At 45.4% G+C, this 23042-nt stretch overlaps 1 protein-coding gene and 1 long non-coding RNA gene across 2 annotated transcripts; one reads left to right on the forward strand and one right to left on the reverse strand.

Moving 5' to 3' along the window:
* Positions 1–6145: 6145 nt before the first annotated feature.
* Positions 6146–11210, forward strand: LOC110360040 (SUN domain-containing protein 3). The gene is made up of 5 exons (XM_065047979.1): positions 6146–7237; positions 7812–7896; positions 8228–8343; positions 8513–8680; positions 9192–11210. The coding sequence occupies exons 1-5, from the start codon at positions 6938–6940 to the stop codon at positions 9384–9386; spliced, it is 864 nt and encodes a 287-aa protein (XP_064904051.1). The 5' UTR covers positions 6146–6937; the 3' UTR covers positions 9387–11210.
* Positions 11211–19182: 7972 nt separating this feature from the next.
* Positions 19183–21545, reverse strand: LOC135577870 (uncharacterized). Its single transcript, XR_010469387.1, has 3 exons — positions 21294–21545; positions 20230–20307; positions 19183–20016 (listed from the first exon to the last, which is right to left on the reverse strand). It is a non-coding gene; the product is annotated as an uncharacterized LOC135577870 (long non-coding RNA).
* Positions 21546–23042: the final 1497 nt, after the last annotated feature.

Here is a 23042-nt window from a genome sequence, read left to right on the forward strand (position 1 = left end):
CTGGTTCTGTAAAACTTCTTATCTCGGCATTTAATGAAGTCCTACTTTTTTTAGCACAAGTAGTTACATACAGCTCTAAACTAGATATTAATAATGTGGTTTAAAATGTTAGCTTGTTAGTAGGCCCTTATTACATAGTTGCTTAACCCTTAAAATGTTAGTTCCCAATATCAATATAACTTCCTAAACAAGCTTCATAACTTTTTACATAGAACTTAACCACCTTTCCCTTTTCCAAATTCAGGGTCCGTGCCTCATTTGGTTATACCTGTAAACATTAAACATCTTTGCACGAATCACAACTGCATTTTTCACAGTGCAAAGTCGTTAAAACGACAATTTCAAATTACAGTGGATCAGGCCAGGAGCATTCTTATGTCCTGCCCTGATTGCCAACAGTTGGCACCCGTGCCATCCAGAGAGGGTGTTAATCCAGGAGGGATTACTGCCAATGAAGTACGGCAAGTGTTAAAGAGCCTCTTTGCCGACTTTTCGGTATCATTTTCTGGCGATGAGGATGGGATAATCTGCCTGACCTCCCGTGGTCCCCAGGATCTCTGGGACCTTGTGCCGGCACCGGGGAATTCCCGGAAGTGACCACAGATCCTCGGACCAGCTCGGGACGCGGGTAAAACCCCATCAGTGAGATAAGGCACTTTCATTGTCTGGTTGGGTTGGCACGCTGCCTGCGCGAGACGTGGGCGACACCAGCGCGTTGGGTCTGCGCATTCGCGTCTGCGCATTTTGGTAAACTGGGGAACTTAAAAAAAGAAAGAAATAAAAAATTAAAGAGAAAAATGAGAAAACAATAAAGAAAAGAGAAAAACGAGGGAATAGTAATTTGGTAAAGGTACCTTTAGTGATTTTGCTGTTTGTGCCTTAGCAATTGTATAATTGTTTGTGTCTTTAGTGGTTTGTTGTTGTTGTCACTTGTGTCTTGGGTGATTTTATAGTCCAGTACTTACGGTTCACCAATTGTCTGTTAATGTGATTGTGAAGTAGGTAGTGGACAATCGACAGGAGGATTTGGGAGAAATCCCCCCCGGGCTGTGTTTTCTGACATTGGAAAAGGATCGTTTGCTGTTCAACAGGGAGTCAACCAGGGAGAATCTGATTGAATATTGTAATTAATGGCGACCACTGTAAATAATATTAATATGCTGCACAGGTCTAGGTGGGTATACTTTGAGATGTGTAGTATAATAATGCGCTACATGTAATAGATAATAATATATCTATTTTAAATCATATATTGCGTATTACATAAGGCATATTACACAATACATAGTGTTATATATGCATTGTATTTATCCCCTTCAGATCCATTTGTTTTGAAAAAGGATAATCAGGGAAAGAAATGGAAACCAGTAAAAGGTTTGTTGAAGAACAGATATTGGTGTAGCATACACAGAGAACATGAGATCAAAATTGTCCCTCGGTCAGTCCAGGGTGGATGATTTAGACTGTATTTACCGTTGTAAAAACAAAGCTTTCCCCCCTTAATTTTTCTCAGGTGTGGTAATTAGAATTAATAGAGATATTGGAGCCCATCCTAGCTAAACTGGAAAAAAGACAGCAGCCATGTGTATCTTTAAATAAAGATTAAATCAAGCCTGCTGGCTCATTATCTTTAAGTGTTTTACTGTGATCACCTCCTTCCCAAGGTTTTGTGTCCGTTGTATCAAGGCCTGACACCCACGGCCACAGTGGATGAATCACCATGGGCACAACACCAGGAACCCGCCTGTTTGTGTCCAGGATATCCACTCCAGCAGACACGTTTTAGTAAAAGAGCACATCATGAAACTGAAAAACCATCTAATTGTGCCATTATACACATTCACTGCTCTTTTATCTACTTTATACCCGTTGTAGCTTTTTAAAATTAAACAGTTTGAAAAGGGTTTCTGTTTTGGCTCTGCACACGGAGCCTGATTTTCCTTCTCTAGGGCCTTTCACCAGGTTCACCACACTCGTGTGATCATTGCGCTGCACGTGGGCAAAATCAGCCGTGCCCTGTGTTTCTCCTGTAAAATAGTAAGAACGCTAATGTAATCGTGCCAGGAACTGCCTTCCCAGGGAATATTTGAAGGAACCCACTGCTAATGTATTTTTAATTGGTACTTGCGTTATGGATTAGATGCAACAAAAATCCATACTTTCTTTTATCCTTTGCTATACAGGAGGTGGTTGAACTTTTCTATAGCAGATTCAATCACTTGTTGTAGAGCAATGAAATAAATAACTTAGGCTTTTTCTATGGATAAACAACGTTTAATCCAGTTCCTTAATTGTATTTCTTAAACACGTGTTCATTAGAGCATAAGCAAAACAGCGCTGGGTGCACGGGGGATTCGCTCCGCCCAACACACACACCTTTAAACAATAAGAGGTGTGCTTAAATACAGTAAGGTGTTACATATTCATAATGACCCCAGGAACGCCTGTACATATTCATAACCTTTCCTGCTTCTTATTAAAATGAGTCTCAGAGAACCATTTCCATAGTCTCCTCCTTGACCCTCCCCTGTTGCACCTGCGCAGTGTCACTTGGTGGCTTTGAGGAGGAGTCTCTAGGGGTCTCTATGGGACTCTATGGTTTCTATGGGTCTCTGTGGTCTCTATGGGACTCTATTGTTTCTGTGGTTTCTATGGGTCTTTATGGGACTCTACGTATCTCTATGGTCTCTATGGGTCTCCCAAGCTGCCAAGTCAACTGAAACCAGACTGGTGCCCCTTTTGCTGTAAATCTTGGCTGTCTTGTCTCCTCAAGGTTACAGCTGGTGCTGTAAAACTTCTGATCTCGGCATTTGATGAGGTTCTGTTTTTTCTTAACACAACTGGTTACATGTGGCTCTAAACTAGATACTCATTATGTGGCTTCAAGTGTTAGTTCGTTAGTAGGCTCTTATTATGTGGTTGGTTAACCCTGAAAATGTTAGCTCCCTCTATCAATATAACCTCATAAGCAAGTTTCAGAACTTTTTACATAGAACTTAACCACCTTTTCCTTTTTGCAGGTTCAGAGCCCGAGCCTCATTTGGTTGTATCTGTAAACATCAAACATCTCAGCACAAATCACAACTGCATTTCTCACAGACAGAAGTGCCTGAACTCCACAGCTTGCCTGGCAGTGCAGAGAGCAGGAAGTGTGGTGAGTCCTGGGCCCTTGGGGACATTTCACCCTGTTTTGTGTCCCAGTCCCTCCCTGCTCCCTCCTCTTTCCTACTGTGCCCTTCTTCCTCTTCATCTCTTCTCCCTCTGTCCCTCTGCTGCTTCCTCACCTATTCCTCCACCCTTCTGAATCTCTGTGCAGGGTTTCTCGTATCTCCCTCTCCGTCTCCACCCCTCTGTGTTCTCACCATCCCTGGTTTCTCTTTGTCGTCATTCTGGTCTGTTGCTCTGTCCTGCTCCGTGCCCCATCATTTCTCACTGTATCCTGTCCTGCTCCCTGCACCTATTCCTGCCCCTCTTCTTTTTCACTCCCTCTCCATCTTGCTGCCAACCCCTGGATTTTTTCCCAATCTCTATCATACCCCCAACCCTTATTGTTCTTTCTCTCTCCTGCTCCCTCTCTGTCTTTCTGCCTGTCTTCCCTTTCCCTGCTGATTCTTTCTCCATCTCTGTCCAGACTACTGCCCCTTTTCCTTCTTGATGTCTTTCTGTCCTGTTTGTCTTTCTGTCTTCCTTGCCTGTTCCCGGCCCCATCCCTTCTCACTATATCTCCCCTGTCCAGCTGGCTCTGCCTTTTCTTTGTCTTCTCTTCCTCTTTCCTGCTCCTCAGCCCTCTTTTCCTCTTCCTCCAGCTCATTGCTGCATGTTTGCCCTTTCCAGTCTCTTCATTTTGATCTGAACTTTGCTTTGTTTCTCAGTCCCTTTGTTCTGTTCCCTGCCTTTCTTTTTGTCTCTCCATCTGTACATCCCCCTCCCTGTCTTTCTCTACCCCCTTCCTGCTTCTCCTCCTCCCCACTCCCCATCCCTCTGTCCTGCTCCTCAGCCCTGCTGTTTCTTCCTCCCTGTCCCATCATGGCTCCTTGTCCCTTTTTGCCTTGATCTCTCCATCTCTCCATCCTTTTCCCTGTGTGTTTCTTTCTCTCTGGGCTACTCTGTCTTCTCCCTTGTCTCATTTGTCTCTTTCTAGTCCTCTGTCCTTCTCCCCAGCAGCTTCAACTGAATGACCAGGTGTCCGTGCACTCTGGTGTTTCCTCATCCCTGCCCTGGGGAAGATCTGTGTCTGTAGGGCTGGGGATCATTTAGGAGCTGGTCTCCTTGTGCAGACGGCAGAGCCGGGTGCAGTTGTGGCAGAGGTTGTTCTCAGCTGCTGCTCTGTGCAGCTTGTTGGAAGAGCGGCTGGGGGCTTCTTTGGAAGGGAGGTTTCTTGTTCTGTGCTTACTGCTCCTCGGCACCCTGCACAGGAGCGCTGTTGGGATCTGCAGGGACGAGTGGGAGCTGCTGTGACTCCTGGTGAATGTGAACTCAACTTGTCCTGATGGCCTTGAATGAAACCAGACTGACTGTAGATGGTTTTCTTCCCAGATCCCGTTCCAACCTCCGTATTCAGCGCTAAAGAACAAGAGACCTTGTGCTCTTTTCCAGATGTCAGTGGCCGCAAATCAGCTGAGAACATCCTGCCTTAGGTAACGGGCAGGTGATCTGTGATCAGGGCTGTGGACTTGAATGGCCGTGCTTTCATGAGCGTTTTCTGGTCTTGCCATTTCACAACCCTTCCTTCTCCTGGAAATTTAAGATGGCATTTCTTATCCTGAGGTTCAGACGGGAGTTGGACTTACTGTTGAACGGCTGATATAATGTGCTCCCTGAGGAGGACATCTTGCTTTTTTGTTGTTGTTTTCCAACACCATCTGAACTTTGGTCAGCAAGAGGAAGAGTGGTGACAGAGTCTGTTATCTGAGAATAACGTGTTCCTGTACCTTTCCCATTGTTCTGTGGTGAAGGATTCCTTCTCTTGCAGAGAGGACTGCAAGACCCGCTCCTGTCAGGTGGGACTTTGCCTCCAAACGTGGTGCAGCCTCTTCCATTGTGACATCAGCCACTGCCATTGATGTCACAAAGCAGCATCAGCGCTGAGGTCGGCACAGCAGAGTATAAGACCAGGGGTCTCCCTGCGCCTTGGCCACTCTCGATCTTGAGGGAACTGAGATCGCAGAGTTTTTGGCTCACTCCAGAGCGAGCGAGATGCTTGTTACCTGCACCTCAGCAGGTACCCAGAGACACCCAGAGATGGCTGAACGTCTGAACGGGTATGTTGGGAGTATTTTCTGCTCCCTTCCCCAGGTGTGTTTTCCAACTCGTCAGCTGGGGTGGGTGGATGGTGGACAGGAGAGGAACACGAGGGCAGCCTGAGATCTGGGTCTGGAGCTGCTGGAAGGCAGCAGCCGCCTTTCAGTCTCTTCATGAACGTGAGGGCTGGGCCCAGAAGCCTTTGATCTCTGCAGAATGAGGGACAGCTCCATTTTGGATGGGACAGAGAGAGTCCCAGGGGGTGGCCCAGACACAGCCTGCCGCAGTAATTGTGAGAGCTCAGCTCCGTCCTGTATTGTGCTCTGCAGGGTGGGTTCTGTCCCTGAGCCTGCTTGGTTTTCCTCTCCACAGGGACCAGAAGGACACCAGCATGTCCTCTGTTGGCCGTGGGTCTGACTTGTGTTCCTGACAGAGGAGGTTTCCTTGGGAAACCTGGTCAGCTCCTCACCAGGGCTCTGCCTTAGGAAAGGGGCCCAAAGTCCTCAGAGGGGTGCAAGGAGTTCTCTAGGAGAACAAAAGGGATTGTTTATTCCTGATGAGTGTACACTGTGAGCCTGTTGAGAGCCTCCTGGAACAGGCAGGAGGAATTTCCCCCTTGCAGAGCGGTGTGTGCTGTGTCTTGGCAGATCAGGCTCAGGGCAGCAGGGCCCAGACACTGGAGTTTCTTTGGTGCTTCCTTGGTTGCCCGTTGCTTGCCAGCACGCATTGACATTCAGCCCTCCCTCCCTCTTTACCCGGTCTGCATTTGTCTGCCGTTCTGCCAAGAGAAGGGCCGGAGATAACCCGGCTGCTAAAGAAACGCTGTGAGAGGGGAGACACACACCCCTGGCAGCTGTTGGACTGTAGGGGCACAGGCTGAACCTTCTCTTGAGAGGGTGGAGAACAGGAGCAGCACAAGTGCCGGTCGGATGCTGGGCAGGAGAAACAGGCGTTTGTTATGTCCCTTCCATTTCCAAAGAACCCCTGTCCAGCCCCACAGATGTGAAGTGTGGACACAAGTCCTGTTGCACTTCCTGCTCTTAGTCCAGAGTCCATCTTGAGCCCTTTGTCCCTAAGGAAACCATTGTTGCTGTGACAAATCCCCCACTGGTGCAGCTGGTGACAACTCCAGCAGTGACTGGAGCTGGTGCAGGACCAAGCCAATGCACACGGCAGGAACGCCAGGCTCAAGGGCTGCAGTCCCTGCTGCTGCTCTCCAGTCTGCTGGTGATCTGCACGGGAACCGCCAGCTTCACCAGCCTTTTCTTTATCTGCTCTGCAGGAAGATGAAGATGCTGAAGGCATCGACCCTGGTGCTGCTGCTTGGTCTCTTCTCTTTCGGTGAGTCTCTGCAGATCTCCGACCTGAGGGCGGTCCTTTAGGAGGTACTCGGGGCTCCATCCTGCCCTGTTCCGCTGTGAGCAGAGGAGCTCAGCCAAGAGCAGAAAGTCCCCACAGAGCTGTGCCAGTCCCTGCTCCAGCGGGACGGGTGTGGGTGAGGAAGGGCTGAGTTGCCTTCCCCAGGAGGGCTGAGCCAGTTCTCTTCAGCCCAGGGAGAGGCCGTGGCTGAGCTCTCCTGCCCCAGGGGCTGAGAATCTTCTGCAGGACAAGGAGCACAGTCCAGGGCAGGGAACGTCCATCTATTGCAGAGCCCATACGCCCTGACGGCCACTGTCAAAGGCAACAAGAGACAACTATGGCACTTGGGAGAGACACAGAAAGGGGAGAAGATAGCCTGAGGCATAGCCCCGCCTTAGACCAAGTTCTAAGCTCTGGTGTGTGTCTGACAGGAGTTTACCATGTGGGACGACTTGGCGTCTTAACATGGAACACTGCAAAAGAGTTAGGATACCTGAGCGAAACCCCGTCCCTGCCCGTGCAGCTCCGTAAGCTTCAGGAACAACTTTATCATCTGCGCTGGAGTGCAAAGGATGTTGCTGAGCTGGCTCTACAAGAAGGATTGAAGCAGGCAAAGGTCCCAGGCTTTGCCGGATGGGTAAGGGCACAAGGCAGAAGGATCTGCTCAGGGGTTTTATCCTCCCTCCAGCACGTATCCTACTCCATTCCCTGTCACAGCCAACAGGCTGGTGCTGTTGGAACAAGTGCTGTCATGGCCACGCTTCCTTTTCCTGTTGCTCCACACGTCCTTATGGGGGAGAGGGAGCGTGACGGGAATGACAGCTGTCTGAGTCGAACCTTCCTCTGCGTCCAGATCTCGGGTTCTCCTCAAGGGAGGACTGCAATTAAAGAATGGTCCCAGCAGTGCAGAGTTAAGCCGGGCCTATCTCATGCCCAGAAGGCTTGTCTATCCGTGCTTCCTGGCCTGGGGCCTCTCCACAGGAACAGCCCCTTCCCGCAGCTCCAGCATTCAGAGCACTGGAGTGAGCAGCCCTCCCTTTCTGATCCCGTCAATCACAGCAGAGCAAACTTGGGAGGCTTCCAGGCAATTTGGTTGTTCCTTCCGTCTGAGATCGGCCTTGTCCCCGTTCAACTTGGCTGGCCTTGCAGGGGAGCTGCTTGCCCCATTCGTTTTCCTTCTAACAGGCACTCTCCTTTGTGTTCCTTCCCAGGCTGTTCAGGAGATCATCAATCAAGCTTTGGAGAAGCTGGAGGAAATCCACGTCCTGATGCCGGATTATGCCCTCAAATCGGCAGGTGCCGTGACATTTTACATACAAACCAGTTCCAATGTGCTTCCTGTCCAGATTGACAAGATGGGCCCTAAAAGTGCCCCCACTGACAGAGCCTGTAACGGGCCAGACCCCGTGGGAAGCACAGAAAGGCTGGTTCACATTCTTGCCTATTTCCACGGCCAAATACGACAGTTTGATGACTCCTTGCTATGTGTTCCAGAGGGGTCATGCCATCAAGACAAAGGGGAACCCACTGTAGGGCATGGATGACAACTGAGAAGCCTTTTTCAAGTCAACAGTGTAATATTCCTCCTGACACTGCCTGGTGATCATGCTCATGTTTTAATTTCCAGGGGCTGCCGTCATTCTTTCCAGGACTTCTCCATCCCTCCGGACTGACAAAGCAAAGGTGTTCCTGTATTCCCTGTCGATAATGGATTACATGAGGACCCCTGAGCTGATTCTGGAGGTAGGAACACCAAGAAGCAGTAAAACAAAGGTCAGGAGAATGAACCACACACGCTGCTCAGAGTTGCCTTCCCCTGTCCTTGCTCCTTGAAGCTTCTTCTCCTGCCTCCTTCTCACATGGACCTGCTCTCCTCCTGTGTCTCCCTGCTGAGTATTTCTTGTCCTTTCAGCCGGACAATCATCCTGGCAACTGCTGGCCCTTTCCAGGAAGTCAAGGACACGTCTTCATCAAGCTGTCCATGCCAGTCATTCCCAGAGCCGTCACCATGGACCATGTCTCAGAGACAGCGTTCCATGGAGAAAGTATCTCTGGAGCTCCCAAGGACTTTGCTGTCTATGTAAGTGACTTCTCTAGTGTGGGGGGCTGGGGTTGCACAGCATATCTAAGCAGGGGATGAAGATGGGTCAAAGATTTTGGTGGCCTGAAGCTTTCTTCTGTCTCTCAGAAGAAACAGGCTCCTTGGTGTTGCTTCCTTCCCATTGTATTCCTCTTTTATTCAATGTACCACTCAAAAAAAGGCTTCTGGGGCAAAATGCTACTCCAGGAGCCACAGGGAAAAGGAGCTGGACAGTGCATGGTCTTAAACCTTTTTGGCTTCCAACCCAAGTGGGATTTGTGATCCTCAGGTTACCTCCCTCTCACTGGGAGCATCTGCTCCTTTTCTGACTGCCAGCTTGGACTCATTGAGTAGGCAAGTGTGATGTGCTGCCCAGCTGCAGCTTCAGGTCTTTTTGTTGTGCTCATCATCCTTGGACTCCGTAGCTGAAATAACCCCGTACTTCACTGACTGAAGTTCAGTCTCCCATGGTGCACCAGACGCTCTGTTTTCTCCACCCATCTTTCTGTAGGGCTTCAAGGAAGAACACGAGGAGCAGGGAACGTTCCTGGGACAGTTCACTTTCCTGGCGGCGCTGAATCCCAGTCAGACCTTCCAGCTGAAGGTATGGGGACAGAGAGGGAGGAGAACTGCAGGAGAGGAGGAGAAATGCGGCTGGATGGGGAGAGGCTTCCCCGCCAAAGGGTACAGGCAGCCCTGTCCTTGAGCGAGTGCCACGCTGCCTTTCTTCTGCTTCAGCTTCCTGGTGGCAGATGCCTGGACTGCTGGTCTTCTCTTTCATTTTGTGTTTAAACTTCAGTGCTTAGAAGCGCCACAGTTGAAGCTGGAATCAGCTTGACTGTCTGGACCCCAAGTGCACACAAGCGGCCGCATCCCGTAGGATGCACGACTGCTGTTCTGCCAGTTAGAGACCAGAAATACTGGGCTTCCTGAGGGTTCAGTTGGTGCTGGCAGTGAGTAGTGACAGGGAGGACGTTCTGTTTCCGTGGCTTTCTAGAGAAGGCAACGAGACATTATACTGACACCAGCCCTGGGTCTTCTGACTGTGGAAGCCTGTGCCCCAAAGCAGGCGAGAACTTTCCAGTGTATTTGCTGAGGCATCTGGTAGCTGCTTCTTCCTTGGCTGTTCTCGTGGCCCAATGGGGTAGAGCAGGATAAGAACGTCTTGACCACGACAGGTCAAAGCCCCCGCGGGGCAGCAGGAAGGAAGCTGCTGATCGAGGCCGTTGGTGCGGCACTTCTGTCAGTGCTCACGTGCCAGAGAGGAAAAGGTGACTCATTTCTTCTTGTCATTGCAGAACGAGCTCCCTGGGGTCGTGAATTACATCAGGCTGCAAGTGCTGAGCAACTGGGGCCAGCCGGACTACACCTGCCTGTATCGGTTCAGGGTGCATGGTGATCCGCCCAAAGATGGGGGAGACATGGCAGTTTCATCTATCAATAAATTCCATTAGTTTTCACCCAGTCGAGTTCCATTCTGCTTTGCCTGTGACACTGACTGGTCCTCCCTGAGCTCACTGGAGCTCCCCGTCCTTCTCTAAACCCACCAGCTTATGGGAGACTTCAGGAGTCCACAGCAAGGTTTTCCTAATTAAAAGAAACTGGAAAACTCTGTAACAAATCTGCAGAAAGCCTGACATCCACACACTTGTTGCCTACACAGGAACATCAGCAAGGCCCTGCCTGGACACCAGAGATTAAATTAATGGACAGGTTTCCTGTGGAGGAAGCAACTAAGGATCGACTGAGTGGAACCATCTGTTGTTATCTGTTTTCGCAAGAGGCAGATGCTGCTGCAGCTTCCATCTTTCAGTTTGTTGCCGATGAGAAAATGGAAGTGTGTTTTTTTATAAGAAGGAAACCTTAGTAGGAAAGTTGGTTCATGGACTTTTTTGCCTCTCTGGGCATCTATGGACTTAATATCCCAGGAACCGTTACAGAGTGTTTAGCAAAGCAACCCCAGGACACTTAAGAGATCCCATACCCACACCAGTCTGTCTTTCCTTTTCACCCGAGCTCCCCAAGCCCCAAGGCAGGAGCAGGCAGGGCAGTCGTGCACTCGGGCCGCACCAGGGAGGAGAGAGCAGGACCAGCGCTTGGCACCCAGGGCTGGGAACAGCAATTTGTGCTCTGAGCTGGGGCTTAGTCCATGTGCAAGCCCAGCACGGGTCCAGATACCAAACTGAGGGTGTCGGTTCACCCCCGGTGCCACACACACAGCACCTTCTTCCATCGCCTCCTCTTGAGCTGTTTTGCAGCCCCTTCCAGCTCAGCCCAGCTCAGACACCTGCACTCTGGCTCAGGGCTGCCTGGGGCTGGTGACCGTCGGGGCAGCAGCAGGAACCGCTGTGACCCTGGTTGTGGGGCTCTCCCTGGGCTGAGCCTCGGGCCCAGGGCTGCTGAACTGGGCCATGGTGGGGCCCAGGAGTGCTGAGGTCGACAGGTCCCCCCGGTGTGTCCGTGCTGGGAGACACCTGCTCCTGCAGCACCCCTGGTACTGATCCCGAGCCTGGTCCATCCTCACCCAGAAGCACACTTTAGTTTGTTTTTTTTTTCTTAAAACTGGAGATAATTCACAGAATCACAGAATCAACTGGGTTGGAAAATACCTCAGAGATCATCCAGTCCAAGCCTTGGTGCAACTCCAGTCCATTGACTAGATCATGGCACTAAGTGCCATGTCTAGTCTCAGTTTAAAAACCTCCAGGGCCGGTGAGTCCAGCACCTCCCTGGGCAGCCATTCCAATGCCTGATCACTCTCTCTGCAGAGAATTGCTTCCTAATCTCCAGCCTCAATTTCCCCTGGCAGAGTTTAAGCCCATGGCCCCTTGTCCTATTGCTGACTGCCTGGAGAAGGGACCAATCCCCACCTGGCTAGAACTGCCCTTCAGGTAGTTCTAGAGAGTGCTGAGCTCAGCTCTAAGCCTCCTCTTCTCCAGACTAAACAAGCCCAGCTCCCTCAGCCTCTCCCCATAGGGCTTGTGTTCCAGTCCCTTCCCCAGTCATGTTGCTCTTCTCTGCACCCGCTCCAGCACTTCAATCTCTTTCCTGAGCTGAGGGGCCCAGAACTGAACACAACACTCCAGGTGTGGCCTCCCCAATGCAGAGCACAGGGGAAGGATCACTGCCCTTGTCCTGCTGACCACGCCAGTTTGGATACAGGACAGGACACCATTGTTGAACTTCAGCCCATTGGAATCGGCCCATTTTTCCAATCTCTCCAGATCCCTCTGCAGAGTCCTCCTGCCTTCCAGCAGGTCGACACTCCCTCCCAACTTGGTGTCATCAGCAAATTTGCTGATGTTGGTCTCAATCCCCTCATCTAAATCGTCAATAAAGATGTTAAACAGGACTGGACCCAACACTGGGGACCCCTGGGGAACACCACTAGTGACTGGCCACCAGCTGGATGCAGCCCCATTCACCAGCACTCTCTGGGCCCGGCCCTCCAGCCAGTTCTTAACCCAACGTAGAGCGCACTTGTCCAAGCCACGGGCTACCAGCGTTTCCTGGAGTATATTATGGGAGACAGTGTCAAAGGCCTTGCTGAAGTCCAGATAGACCACATCCACGGCTTTCCCCTCATCCACCAGGTGAGTCACCTGATCATCAAAGGAGATCAGGTTGGTCAGACAGGACCTGCCCCTCCTAAACCCATGCTGGCTGGGTCTGATCCCTTGTCCATCCTGAAGGTGCTGTGTGATTGCATTCAGGATGATCTGCTCCATAACCCTGCCAGGCACCGAGGTCAGGCTGACAGGCCTGGAGTTGCCAGGCCTGGAGTTGCAGCCCTTTTTGTGGACTGGGGTAAAAATGAAATATTTTATGCTTTAAAGTGTGTGTACAGCATATTTCAGTTAATTCTGAAAGTTTTGTTGCACAGTTCATTTAGTTCATCACATAGTTCTGCTGCCCTGCTCAAGTGGCAAAATCTCCAGATCAAACTCAGACTGAGCCCTCGAGCAGCCAGCAAACAGCTGAACCATCTAAGGATCCGGCTTTCACACGGAAACAATTACTTTCTAGAATGCATGAGTGTTGCTGTTGACATTAAAAGTCCTCTGAAAGTCCAAAGTAAAACTGATAGTATCTATTCCTTTTAGTAATTGTGCATTAAATATAGTCTGTTAAAATAATTCCAATTACCAAATTTTCAAAACAGATAAAATTTATTCAAGACCTTTATACGTGACCATGCAGAGCATACTTTTTTAATTTCCATTTCCATCAGTTCTGAAATGTTACAGTGTACTTCCTGCATCTTATTTTTTGAATTTGCCGCTTTTTCATCTTTAGATTTTCCAGTTATTTTTCTTGTGAACTAACACACTCATTACATCTCTTTCTCATGTCTACATATCGTTCTCCTTTGTTATTTGCTTCCAAGTCTTCTTGGATCCTCTGTAAAAATAGAAATACATAACTTTTTGTACATAATTCATTAGAGCAAAACTATATACTGTTTCAGAAACATTTTAAAAATTAAACTTTCAGCAGGTCTGGAAGCAACAGGGAAAAGCAATCATCCTACTGTAATTCAGCCGTGCTTGAAAATGTCCTGCTCAAGTTTTTTCTCTCTAAAACCTTCCCAAGCAGGTACGGTACTTGCACAAAGAACCCAAATACAGCAGCAAACCTGGTGGAGGGATTTCACAAGGTGGTTTTAGGTTGGTTGTATCTATATGGTGCCTCAACAGAATTTGTATCTCAGACTGGAATCAGAAGGCCTAACACAGAATATGGAACTGCCCTGGGTAAACTCATCCTGACAGCTGGGTCACCTGGGCTTTGAAACACAAAGTCACAAAGCTGCACTTTTCTGAGCCACCCGCTTTGGACTGATCTCCTAGAGCACGCTCCTACTCTCCAAAAACTAATGGGACCGTCCACAAAATGTGCTACTGACCATCTGCTATAGAACAGAGTACCAGTGAAACGATGAACTCAAGAAAGGGCCGTGCTCAACAGCGTTCAGACTTCACCTCTTTGCCCTTTCAGGGCAGAACTTTCAGTGAAAGCCAGAAGGCCAAGCTTGCAAGAACTATAAGGACACTCTGCTAGTCCACATTTCAAACTGCGCAACTGCAGAGCAAAGTCCCCGTAACATCTGTGGGGAACACGGAGGTGGGAGATAAGAAGGAAGCGTCGCAATGAAGCACGGAGTGCAGACCAAGGCTCTGGCCATTCCTACAAGGGACATGAGATAGAGACTCTAAGGCTTTGCTTTCATCTCAGTAATACTGTAAAACATCAGACATCACGGGTTAGTTATACAGTCAAAATTACACGTCTGCAAACAAACAAAGTATTCTCTGTTCTTTCAAATGACTCAGAATTGCTTAGAATCTTGTGGATTTTGGCAGCAAAAGCTTTCAGACCAATTTTACATTTTCTAGGTGGGGAGAGATGTTGCTTTTGCAAAAAAGAATTAATGGTAAAAATATCTATGAAACAGTTCCCCGAATGGTTGTTTTAAACTTACCGTATGCATTTGCACGTGGATTTCTTTTCCTCCAACGTGGTGCATTGTAAAATCCTGAAGTATATTTGTCTGTGGAATAAACATAAACATTGTTTCTTAATTTCAGCTCCAATTTCAGGAAGGACTCTCTAAGTCTGATATGCGAATTAAATACTCTATCAGTTGAAGTATCAATGAAAGCACCAAGTGAATCACACATCATCTCTGAAATACAAGCCAGTGTTAAATACAGACTTTCTCCAGTACTTTATAGATCATGTGTAATCTTGCAGCGTTTCCTCAAGCTCACGGGATCTTCCAAAGGAGGCGATTCTGCCACGGACACCTGCGCCTCGAACAAAGTCAATATTCTTGTGTTGAAAATCTTCCCAAAGGCATCAATTGCTTTTCAATTAAACAAATCCATAATCTAATCTCCTCTTTTATCCCTGCTTGTGCAAACACTCGATATAAGGCAATGGGAGGTTTTTGTGCTGGGCAGCTGACTGTGCATCAGAGTAAGCTGCCCAATGACTGTTTCCTGTGAAATGTGGCTAAAAATATGAACTCTCTTGTTTTCTACTAATTCCATCTTAATTACATTAATTCAAACCATTAATTGCAAAATAATCCTACAATTTTCAGTTTAAACACAACAGGTAAGCATTACCATAGCTTTCCGTTTGGGTCGAAAATCTTCTATTTGTGTCAAGCTGATTCTTTGGTTTGGAGCATTTCCCACCATATGCCTCAGGTGCTGCTGAAAAGAAAATTGGCAACAGTGGGAATGGTGGTTGTTATGACAAAAATTAATAATGTTTTCTCTGTAATCTCTGTACCAATTTGTCTGCATTTAGCCAAAACAAACATTAAAAGAAAACAAACAAACCCAAACCAAATACACACAAGTATTAATGCCAAGATGTGGCAGTGATGTTGAGATTCATTTGATTTAACTGTATTCATGGTAACATAGCAGAGAAACTCTCTTAAGGAGGTTCTTTTTATTGAAAATTCGAGATAGGGAGGCATCTCAACATGGAGATTCAACTCAGCTTAAGCGAGATGACTGAAACTGGTAAGATGAAATAACTTTCTTCACTTATGATTATTGAAATTATTTACCACTAAATTTCTACATAAAGTGACAGATTAGATAGTTAAAAATAAAGTGAAAGATGTAAAATTATGGTCACATCTGAAACAGATTTCCAAAAAGAAAGATACAGGACTTTGAATCCCACCCGTAGGCTCTTGTCAGATTTATGACACAGTACATCCTATCAAGAGGACAGTAGAAAGACGGAAAAAAGATGAATGAAAATATCGCCATGAATGAATGGAAAGAGAATGAATTCAGTCCCCTGTCCAACATTAAAAATACAATAATAGCAAAATTAACAAAAATTGACACTAAATAGGTATCAGAAGTTTGGATAAGATCAACCTCCATGATTTTCCAAGATAAAAAATAATACTAAATATTGAAAATAATAAATCAATCACAATCAAACCCACCTGTAGATCCACTGAACTTTGGTTCTTGGGCGGCATTCACAGTGCGGTAGAAAACATATGTTGATCTTCGAGATTCCAAAGAATCAGAATCAGTCTTTCTGCTGGTAGCTCTCACATAAGGAACAGAAGAAGCAGTTTCATCATCCTTATTTTTACGCCTTTGTTGGTAACTTGGTTTTCCATTGGGATCTGAAGAGGGAATTCCTAAAAGTGAAAAAGCAAACAGAAGTACAGAAATGTTGTGCTGTTACTCAGAATTTGACGTATTACAAGGTCCTAGAGGCTGAAAACAAGATTGACCAAAAAAACAACGTTTTTTTGTGGACAACCCAATTCAAATCTATTCAGTTATTTTATTTACAATAAGGTGTTCAGCAATGAGAATCTGATGCCAAAGTATATTCCCTCCATTGCCAAAGGATCGCCAGTTGCTTCTGGGAACACGCTCTGCGGGAACTCTCCTTCCTGAACTCTCTCCTCCTTTCTTTGCCTTGTTAAGTGCTGCAGAAGTATTACCATCCCCTGGAAAGGAACAGAAAGAATGTGTGCCCTGCTGGTGTGTAAGCACAGGGAATGGCACTGCCATTCTCTTCCTCCCGCCTCTGTGAGACAGTGATACGTATAATGTCCTTTAACCTCTCGTTTTATGTTCTTCTTTCTCTTTTGTTAGTTGTTTGGATCCTGTCTAGTGTAACTTGAGCACCTGACGTGTAACTGTGATGATCTCTAAGAAAACTGCATAATAGGTTAAAGACGGCTGCGGCTCCAAAGGAAAAACCAGCTACAAATTACCTGCTCTAGCTTCTTACTTTTCATTAATGATATTTATGAATCCTATCTGATCAAATCAATGGTGTTTTCAAGATGCATGTCATCATAGTACCTAAAACCTCAAAGCACTCAATGGAAGAATTGCTGTGGGAAAACATCTCTATCCTTTTCTCTGAATGTATCTCTGTTTTCAGACTGTCTGGAGTGCAGCTGTGAACACAACCCCCTTACCCACTACTGTCCTCTAAGTGCTGACTACCTGCCCTTCCTCTGTACCGCACAGGTGGTATGTGGACCTCTGAAACATCCATTCTTGAGCCCGAGAAGACCGATGTGCTCCGAAGGAGACCTTTGGGCTGAACTAGGAATGATGTTTTTGTCTGTAGCATTTAGACACGTGCTGGATATGGGCAGCATTTGTGAACATCACAAAGTATTACAAACAACAAGGCTAAAACTGTAATGGCACTGGTTGATAGATAAGCCCACCTCCAACCGCAAACAGAACTCCAAGAGGCAAGTGTCAGTATCAAGTACGCACAGGGCTCTTCACCCGGCCCCTACTCCTCTGCAGGAAGATGTGGCTTTGCCTCTTCTTCCTTTTTTCCTGCTCACACAAATGGCCACTTTTGCTTCCTCTCAGTTCAGGCCAGAATGCAGCAGAAATTCAGTACTTCTGCTTCAGTTTATGGGGTGGTATGAAGCCAAAACAAACCATCACAATCAGAACACCAGTGAAATCCCAGTTGTAGAAAAACACCATGCAAAGCAAGGTCATTTCTTCATCCCCTGCTGGGAGGAGAGATGTTGGACAGGAAGGATTTCCCAAAGGAAACTGAAATTCTACCGCAGAACTACACCTACCAATAGTTAGAGTAAAATGGGAAGAGAAAGGTGGACTACTCTGAGATTTACTAAATATTTTTAAGGAATACATCACATTCAAAATACTGTAAAAAGAGGGGATGGATATATTTGTGCAGAACATTGTGTTCATTCCTCTTTCTGGGGAAATAAATGAATTTCTTCTATGAAGATGACTAAATTATTGGTCATGAATACACTGTCTGACTAATTATAAAGCTTAAAAAAGCTTTACATTTCTGACTGTGGATACTGCATGCAATCTACTTATGAAAATTATGCTGGATCAAATTTAGTCTTGACCATATTTGGGCATAAATGACTTCACATGAACCTGCAGGGACAAAAAAGAAAGTAGCACCATACAGACAGGCACATTTGAGGTGTTTTAAGAATCCTGGTTATGCAGAAGCCCACCTGTAGATCCACTGAACTTTGGTTCTTGGGTGACGTCCACAGTGCGGTAGAAAACATACGCTGATCTGCGAGGTTCTGAAGAATCGCAATATGTTTTTCTTCCTGCTGCTCTCCCACGAGGAACATAAGAAGCAGTTTCATCATCTTTCCTTTGACTCCTTGGTTGGTAACTTGGTTTTCCTCTGGGCTCTGAAGTGTTAAATCCTAAAAATAAAAAAGCAAACTTTATAATGCTGTGCAGTTACTCAAATGTTGAGATATTGCAGGAGCCTGGAGGCTGGAAGACAAGATTAAAACAACATGTTCTTTATGGAGAGTCCTATCCAAATGTGGATTGTCCACTAAGAACAGAATTTAGCTGGGTAGTGCTAGATCATCTAACAGTTTAGTAAATGAAAATGAATAAGCCAACTGTTTTCTCAAAATACGTTTTCCTGGTACTGTATGAGGTGAATTTCTTGGCTCCTCAGGAATCCATTTATTCTTCTTTATTTCTTTGGAGTGACGCTTATTTACCAGCTCACTGTGGTTTGTTGCTGAGGGATTAAAATAACACATATTCACTTTCTTAAAAAAACACACACCATTTTCTTCTCCAAATACTCTATGGTGATTTGAAAGCCTAATCTCCCACTTCATACACAGGTCTTCTTGGGCGGAACATGCTTTTACACGTTAATTATTAGGAGAGTGTCATTCCTCAAAAGGAAAGCAAAAGTGGCTGTATTTCCTCTGGCACAGGAAATTGTGACAAAACTCCAAAGTTGACTCTAAAGACAAAGACCAACAGCACTTTGAACTCGTACAAGTACTTTGACTGGTTCTGGCTCAGGACACTTCCCAAGATGAATCAGAACATGTTCATGAATACCGTATCTAGGGTTTACAGTTAAAGACTACAAACATTGGCTTTAATCCACATAGACATTTGTAAGAACTGAGAGTGAAAAGCTGGATGTAATTTGCGTGTGTGTCACAGGGGCAATAAACCCTTTTCCAAAGTCACAGTGGGAGCCCAATGGATACAGACTCCAAAGCACAGGGTGACAACTTCTGAGCCTGAGCTGCCTGTTGTTACAAGAGAACTCAGCAACAAAACCACAACCCTGAATATGTTCCTCTCTGCCGGTGCTTATTTCTCACCCCTTGCACATGAGGGACGCTTTGCCTCTGTCTCAGTTGTGTCAGTTCAGCTACGGGTTGTCCTGCAAACCGAACAACTAAAACAATGTGGCGTAAAAAAATAACTTCAGCTTACAAAAGGATTACTTCAATCCTCAGGCACTTCAGTGATACAATTCACAGCATGGGCCCACACATAATTTTAACAGCTGAACGGGCATTGCTGATAAGGTGACAAACAGCATTGCAGAAATACCCATGAATGGCAGGAGATTCAAACTTCATATAACAGATTCACCTCTGATGTCGATGTACCTGCTGACTAAGGGTATTATACTATAGACATATCTGTTTCTTACTCCACAGAACCATTTCTTTCCCAAAATTAAACAGGAAAACATAAATTGCAATGAGCATAGAGGAATTTTTCTTTGCAGTATAATCCTAAAACTAGTACAATCTCTTCTGGGAATACGCTCTGTTGGTATTCTCCTTTCCCAGCTCTCTCCTCTTTTTGTATTATTAAATGTTGTAGGAATTGTATTACCATCCCCTGGAAAGGCAACAGAAAGAATGTGTGAGCGGCTGGTGTGTCAGCACAGGGAATGGCACTGCCATTCTCTTCCTCCCGCCTCTGTGAGACAGTGATTAGTTTAGTGCAATTTCCTTTAGCCTCTCCTCTTATATTCTTCTTTGTATTTTCTTAGATGTTTGGATCCTGTCTGCTGTAACTGACGTACAACTCTCATGGTCTCTAAGACAATTCTATAACACACAGGTTAAAGAAAAGCTACGGCTCCAAAGTAAAAAACGAGCTCCAAATAACCTACTCATTCTTTAACTCCTCACTTTTCATGAATGATATTTATGAATCCTATCTGATCCAATTTATGGAATGGTTGTGTATCTCCAGATAGTACACGTAGGTTTTACAGCCCATTTCTACTCTTTGCATCCACAATCAATACAGGTAGTCACCATGTCTGAGACACTATGTGTATATATGTGGGGAAAAATAAATGTTAACTATTAATGGTAAATATTGTCTGAGAAGATGAATATTACTTGCCTTTCTCTAAGTCTCGCTCCATAGCTTCCAAGAGTAATATTTCCTTTTCCTGAGGTGAAGACACAGTTTCTGTTGATTGGTGTTTGTGGGGGTGCTGGATCCTGTAATACTCTCCTAAACATAGACAAAAAGGAAAATAAAATAAAATAAAATAAAATAAAATAAAATAAAATAAAATAAAATAAAATAATAAAATAAAATAAAATAAAATAAAATAAAATAAAATAAAATAAAATAAAATAAAATAAAATAAAATAAAATAAAATAAAAGGCTTAGTATATTGTCTTCATTGCTGTTTAGGAAAGACTGACTGATTTCATATTTACCAGTTTTATAGCATATTTCCTTTATGGTTCTTTCCTCTTCAATTTCTGCAGCAGTCTTAGGCACCCAATTAGAAACATCTGTAGGAAATGGTTTTAAAAGATTACTAGGTATCTATACAAAGACCTTCAACAATTCCTAATAATCATGTACCATCATGAATTTCATTTTGATCACAGTGGGTTTTTTCCTAAATGTAAGCTCCGCTTCTGGACGCAACAATGATTCCTTAATATTAGGTATAGCCAAGAACAATGGAACTGCAGTTACAACACATAGGAATAAGCTAATGTTTGTGGATTGGAAACTATTCAAAACCATCTTCAGAGCTCATGTTCAACATAATCCTTCACTGACAACCAAAAGGAAATCTTCTGATTAAACATGTCACCAGAGAGCGCTTGTCACAAAACCTCTGCCCACAGTTCCTCTCCTGGAACATCTGCTGGCAGAGATGGTGAAGTGAGGGCTCCTCATCTGTCTCAGTTAAGGCTACTGAGATCAGCAAAGCCCCGGCTTTTATTTGGTTTGAATTCATGGGGCTCACTCCTACTGAAACCGAGTCAGGAAGCACTAACAGGTCGTCGTCCTCTCACCCTCTGGGAATGTGCAATTCATTCTTCCCCAGGAATCCCTCATCTCTAAGTGAGACACAGTCAACCGTTCAGCTACTTTTAAAAAGCACAAAACCAAAACAAAAAAATATATATAAATGCATAAACATTCAATTAATCTAGTGAATTGTGTCCCCAAATTTAGAGAAAGTTTGAAGAGTATTTGATGGACATCTAAATTGTGGGTCACATTTTAAACTTGATTTAATACAACAGAGGTATGTGGATGATAATGCTATTGAAATACACAGGTAGGCATTTCACAGGAGTTAGAATGATGCCTCACATCTGGTGACCAACACTTCCAACATTTTGGGACTACCTGGAAACTATTTTCAAAACTTGTCAACAACTCTTTTCTAAATAGGTCATGGTTATTACAACAAATCAGTTGTGAAGTGTAGAAAAGGCCCTGTTCTACTTCTTTGTAAAAGAAACAATAATCTGTTTACAGTTCTCTTTGTCATCATCCTCTTCATCGTCCTGTTCATCTTCAGCATTGTTGAGCCTTATAATCAGTGGAGCATGAACTGGTAGGGAAATATTCTCTTGGTTTCTGAGTGATTCTTGAAGATGTGCTGGATGCAGAGTCCTTTCTTGGCCACCCTGTTGCAATGGCACATCTGCAGAAAAGAACATTATTTTATTAGAAGGGAACTAGAATATCAAATCCAGGTTCAGACATGCAGGTACAGTTTTGAAATCTTTATCATATTGAGGGGATCATTAAATAGGCAGATTATGACGTTTGGGAAAACTATTCTGCCAAGCGTGGCAAAAGAGCATCTTGCAACAACAGAAAGTATGAAAAAGCATGGGTACCTACTCCTCTGAAAGAGCAGATAAAGCACTACGGTGTATCATACTAAACCTATTTTAGTGACACTCCTGCAGATCAGATTTGTTGTATCTCATGCAAGAAAATGTAAGATACAGCAGTTTAACTTGATAGTTAACGGTGTCACTGCCCAGAATAGCATATTATTAGCTCCGGACAGTGTAAGCCAACTCCACCTTAAATTGGTTTAACAGGATTTCTAAGTATTAAAAAGGAGAAATGCAGTTAAAACGTTTGCAATGCTATTCTGGGACACATGGACTTTGAATGTATGCATTTTTCAGTAAAAAGGTTTGGATTTATTTTCTCGTTCTGATTGTTGGACATGGCTCTTCTACAGGTTACCCATGTCCATTGAGCCTCTAGGGCATCTTCTCTGACTCACAACACACCCAAAATGTGCCTATGTTTTGTTCAGGAGAGCCCCAGCTGCCAGGGGTCACTGCTGTGGATGTGGGAACTGCAAAGAAAGCAGTGCGGGCACTCACAGAAACAGCCCCAAGTTCTTGCCTTGCTTCTCTGGGGTTGGGGGGCTCGACACACCCAGATTGGACACGCTGCCTTTCCCTGGGGGAATTTCTGGAACAAAGGCTATTTGCTTCTGACTAGAGGTCTCTCTGGACTTTTCTCACGACACCTGTCTCCAGCTCTGGAGCTCAGGCCCATGAACAACTCGATTTTAGGCCCCTTGCTCCTGCATCTGTGACAAGTCACGCTGCTCTCACTCCAGCTTCTGCCTGATTTCTGACCCCTGTCTTGGTGCCCTGCCCTGGACACTTTCCCTGCTCCAGGTTCAGCCGTCTAACAGGACTCCTGGAAGCCAAGAGCTCCTCTTACAAAGGAATGAGAAAAAACAAAACCAACCAACCAACCAACCAACAAAACAAACAAACAAAACTTGTAATGGTGCTTTTTTATTTTCCAAAACTAATTTGATTTTCAGATATTATATACCCTTGCAAATGATTTCTGCAACATTTCTGCTCTGTGGATCCCAGCAGCCTGAATCACCACTTGTGACATCATCTTTCCTGCAACACGAAGATCCGTAACATGGCAGCTCAAGGAGTCCCATGGCAACACTATTCAAATGCCAATACAATTCCTTTCTTTGCTCTGAACTCACTGCGGTAGCAGATCCTACACCACTGATTTACCACGGTACATTTTGAACCTTCATAGAGATTACTAAGCACTGCAAGGACATTCTTGTGTATGTACTTACTCTAATGAACAAATAGTAGAGAAAATATTTTCACTCACTGTTATTAGGTGGCAGGAAAAGTCCATTTATATTTCGAGCTTTGCTGTGCTGGAAGGCACAACCGATCCTCAAACAGCCTGAGGGTTGTTTTTCCCAGAA

The sequence above is a fragment of the Columba livia genome, unplaced genomic scaffold (genome assembly GCF_036013475.1).
Source record: "Columba livia isolate bColLiv1 breed racing homer unplaced genomic scaffold, bColLiv1.pat.W.v2 Scaffold_155, whole genome shotgun sequence".
NCBI lineage: Eukaryota > Metazoa > Chordata > Aves > Columbiformes > Columbidae > Columba > Columba livia.

Bases quoted from the DNA above. Each gene is read 5' to 3' on its own strand.
- LOC110360040 (XM_065047979.1), top strand. From the start codon at position 6,938: ATGGCACTTGGGAGAGACACAGAAAGGGGAGAAGATAGCCTGAGGCAT. The intron at 7,238-7,811 runs GTAAGGGCACAA...GTTCCTTCCCAG, and splicing joins TCCCAGGCTTTGCCGGATGG to GCTGTTCAGGAGATCATCAA. The intron at 7,897-8,227 runs GTGCCGTGACAT...TTTAATTTCCAG, and splicing joins TTATGCCCTCAAATCGGCAG to GGGCTGCCGTCATTCTTTCC.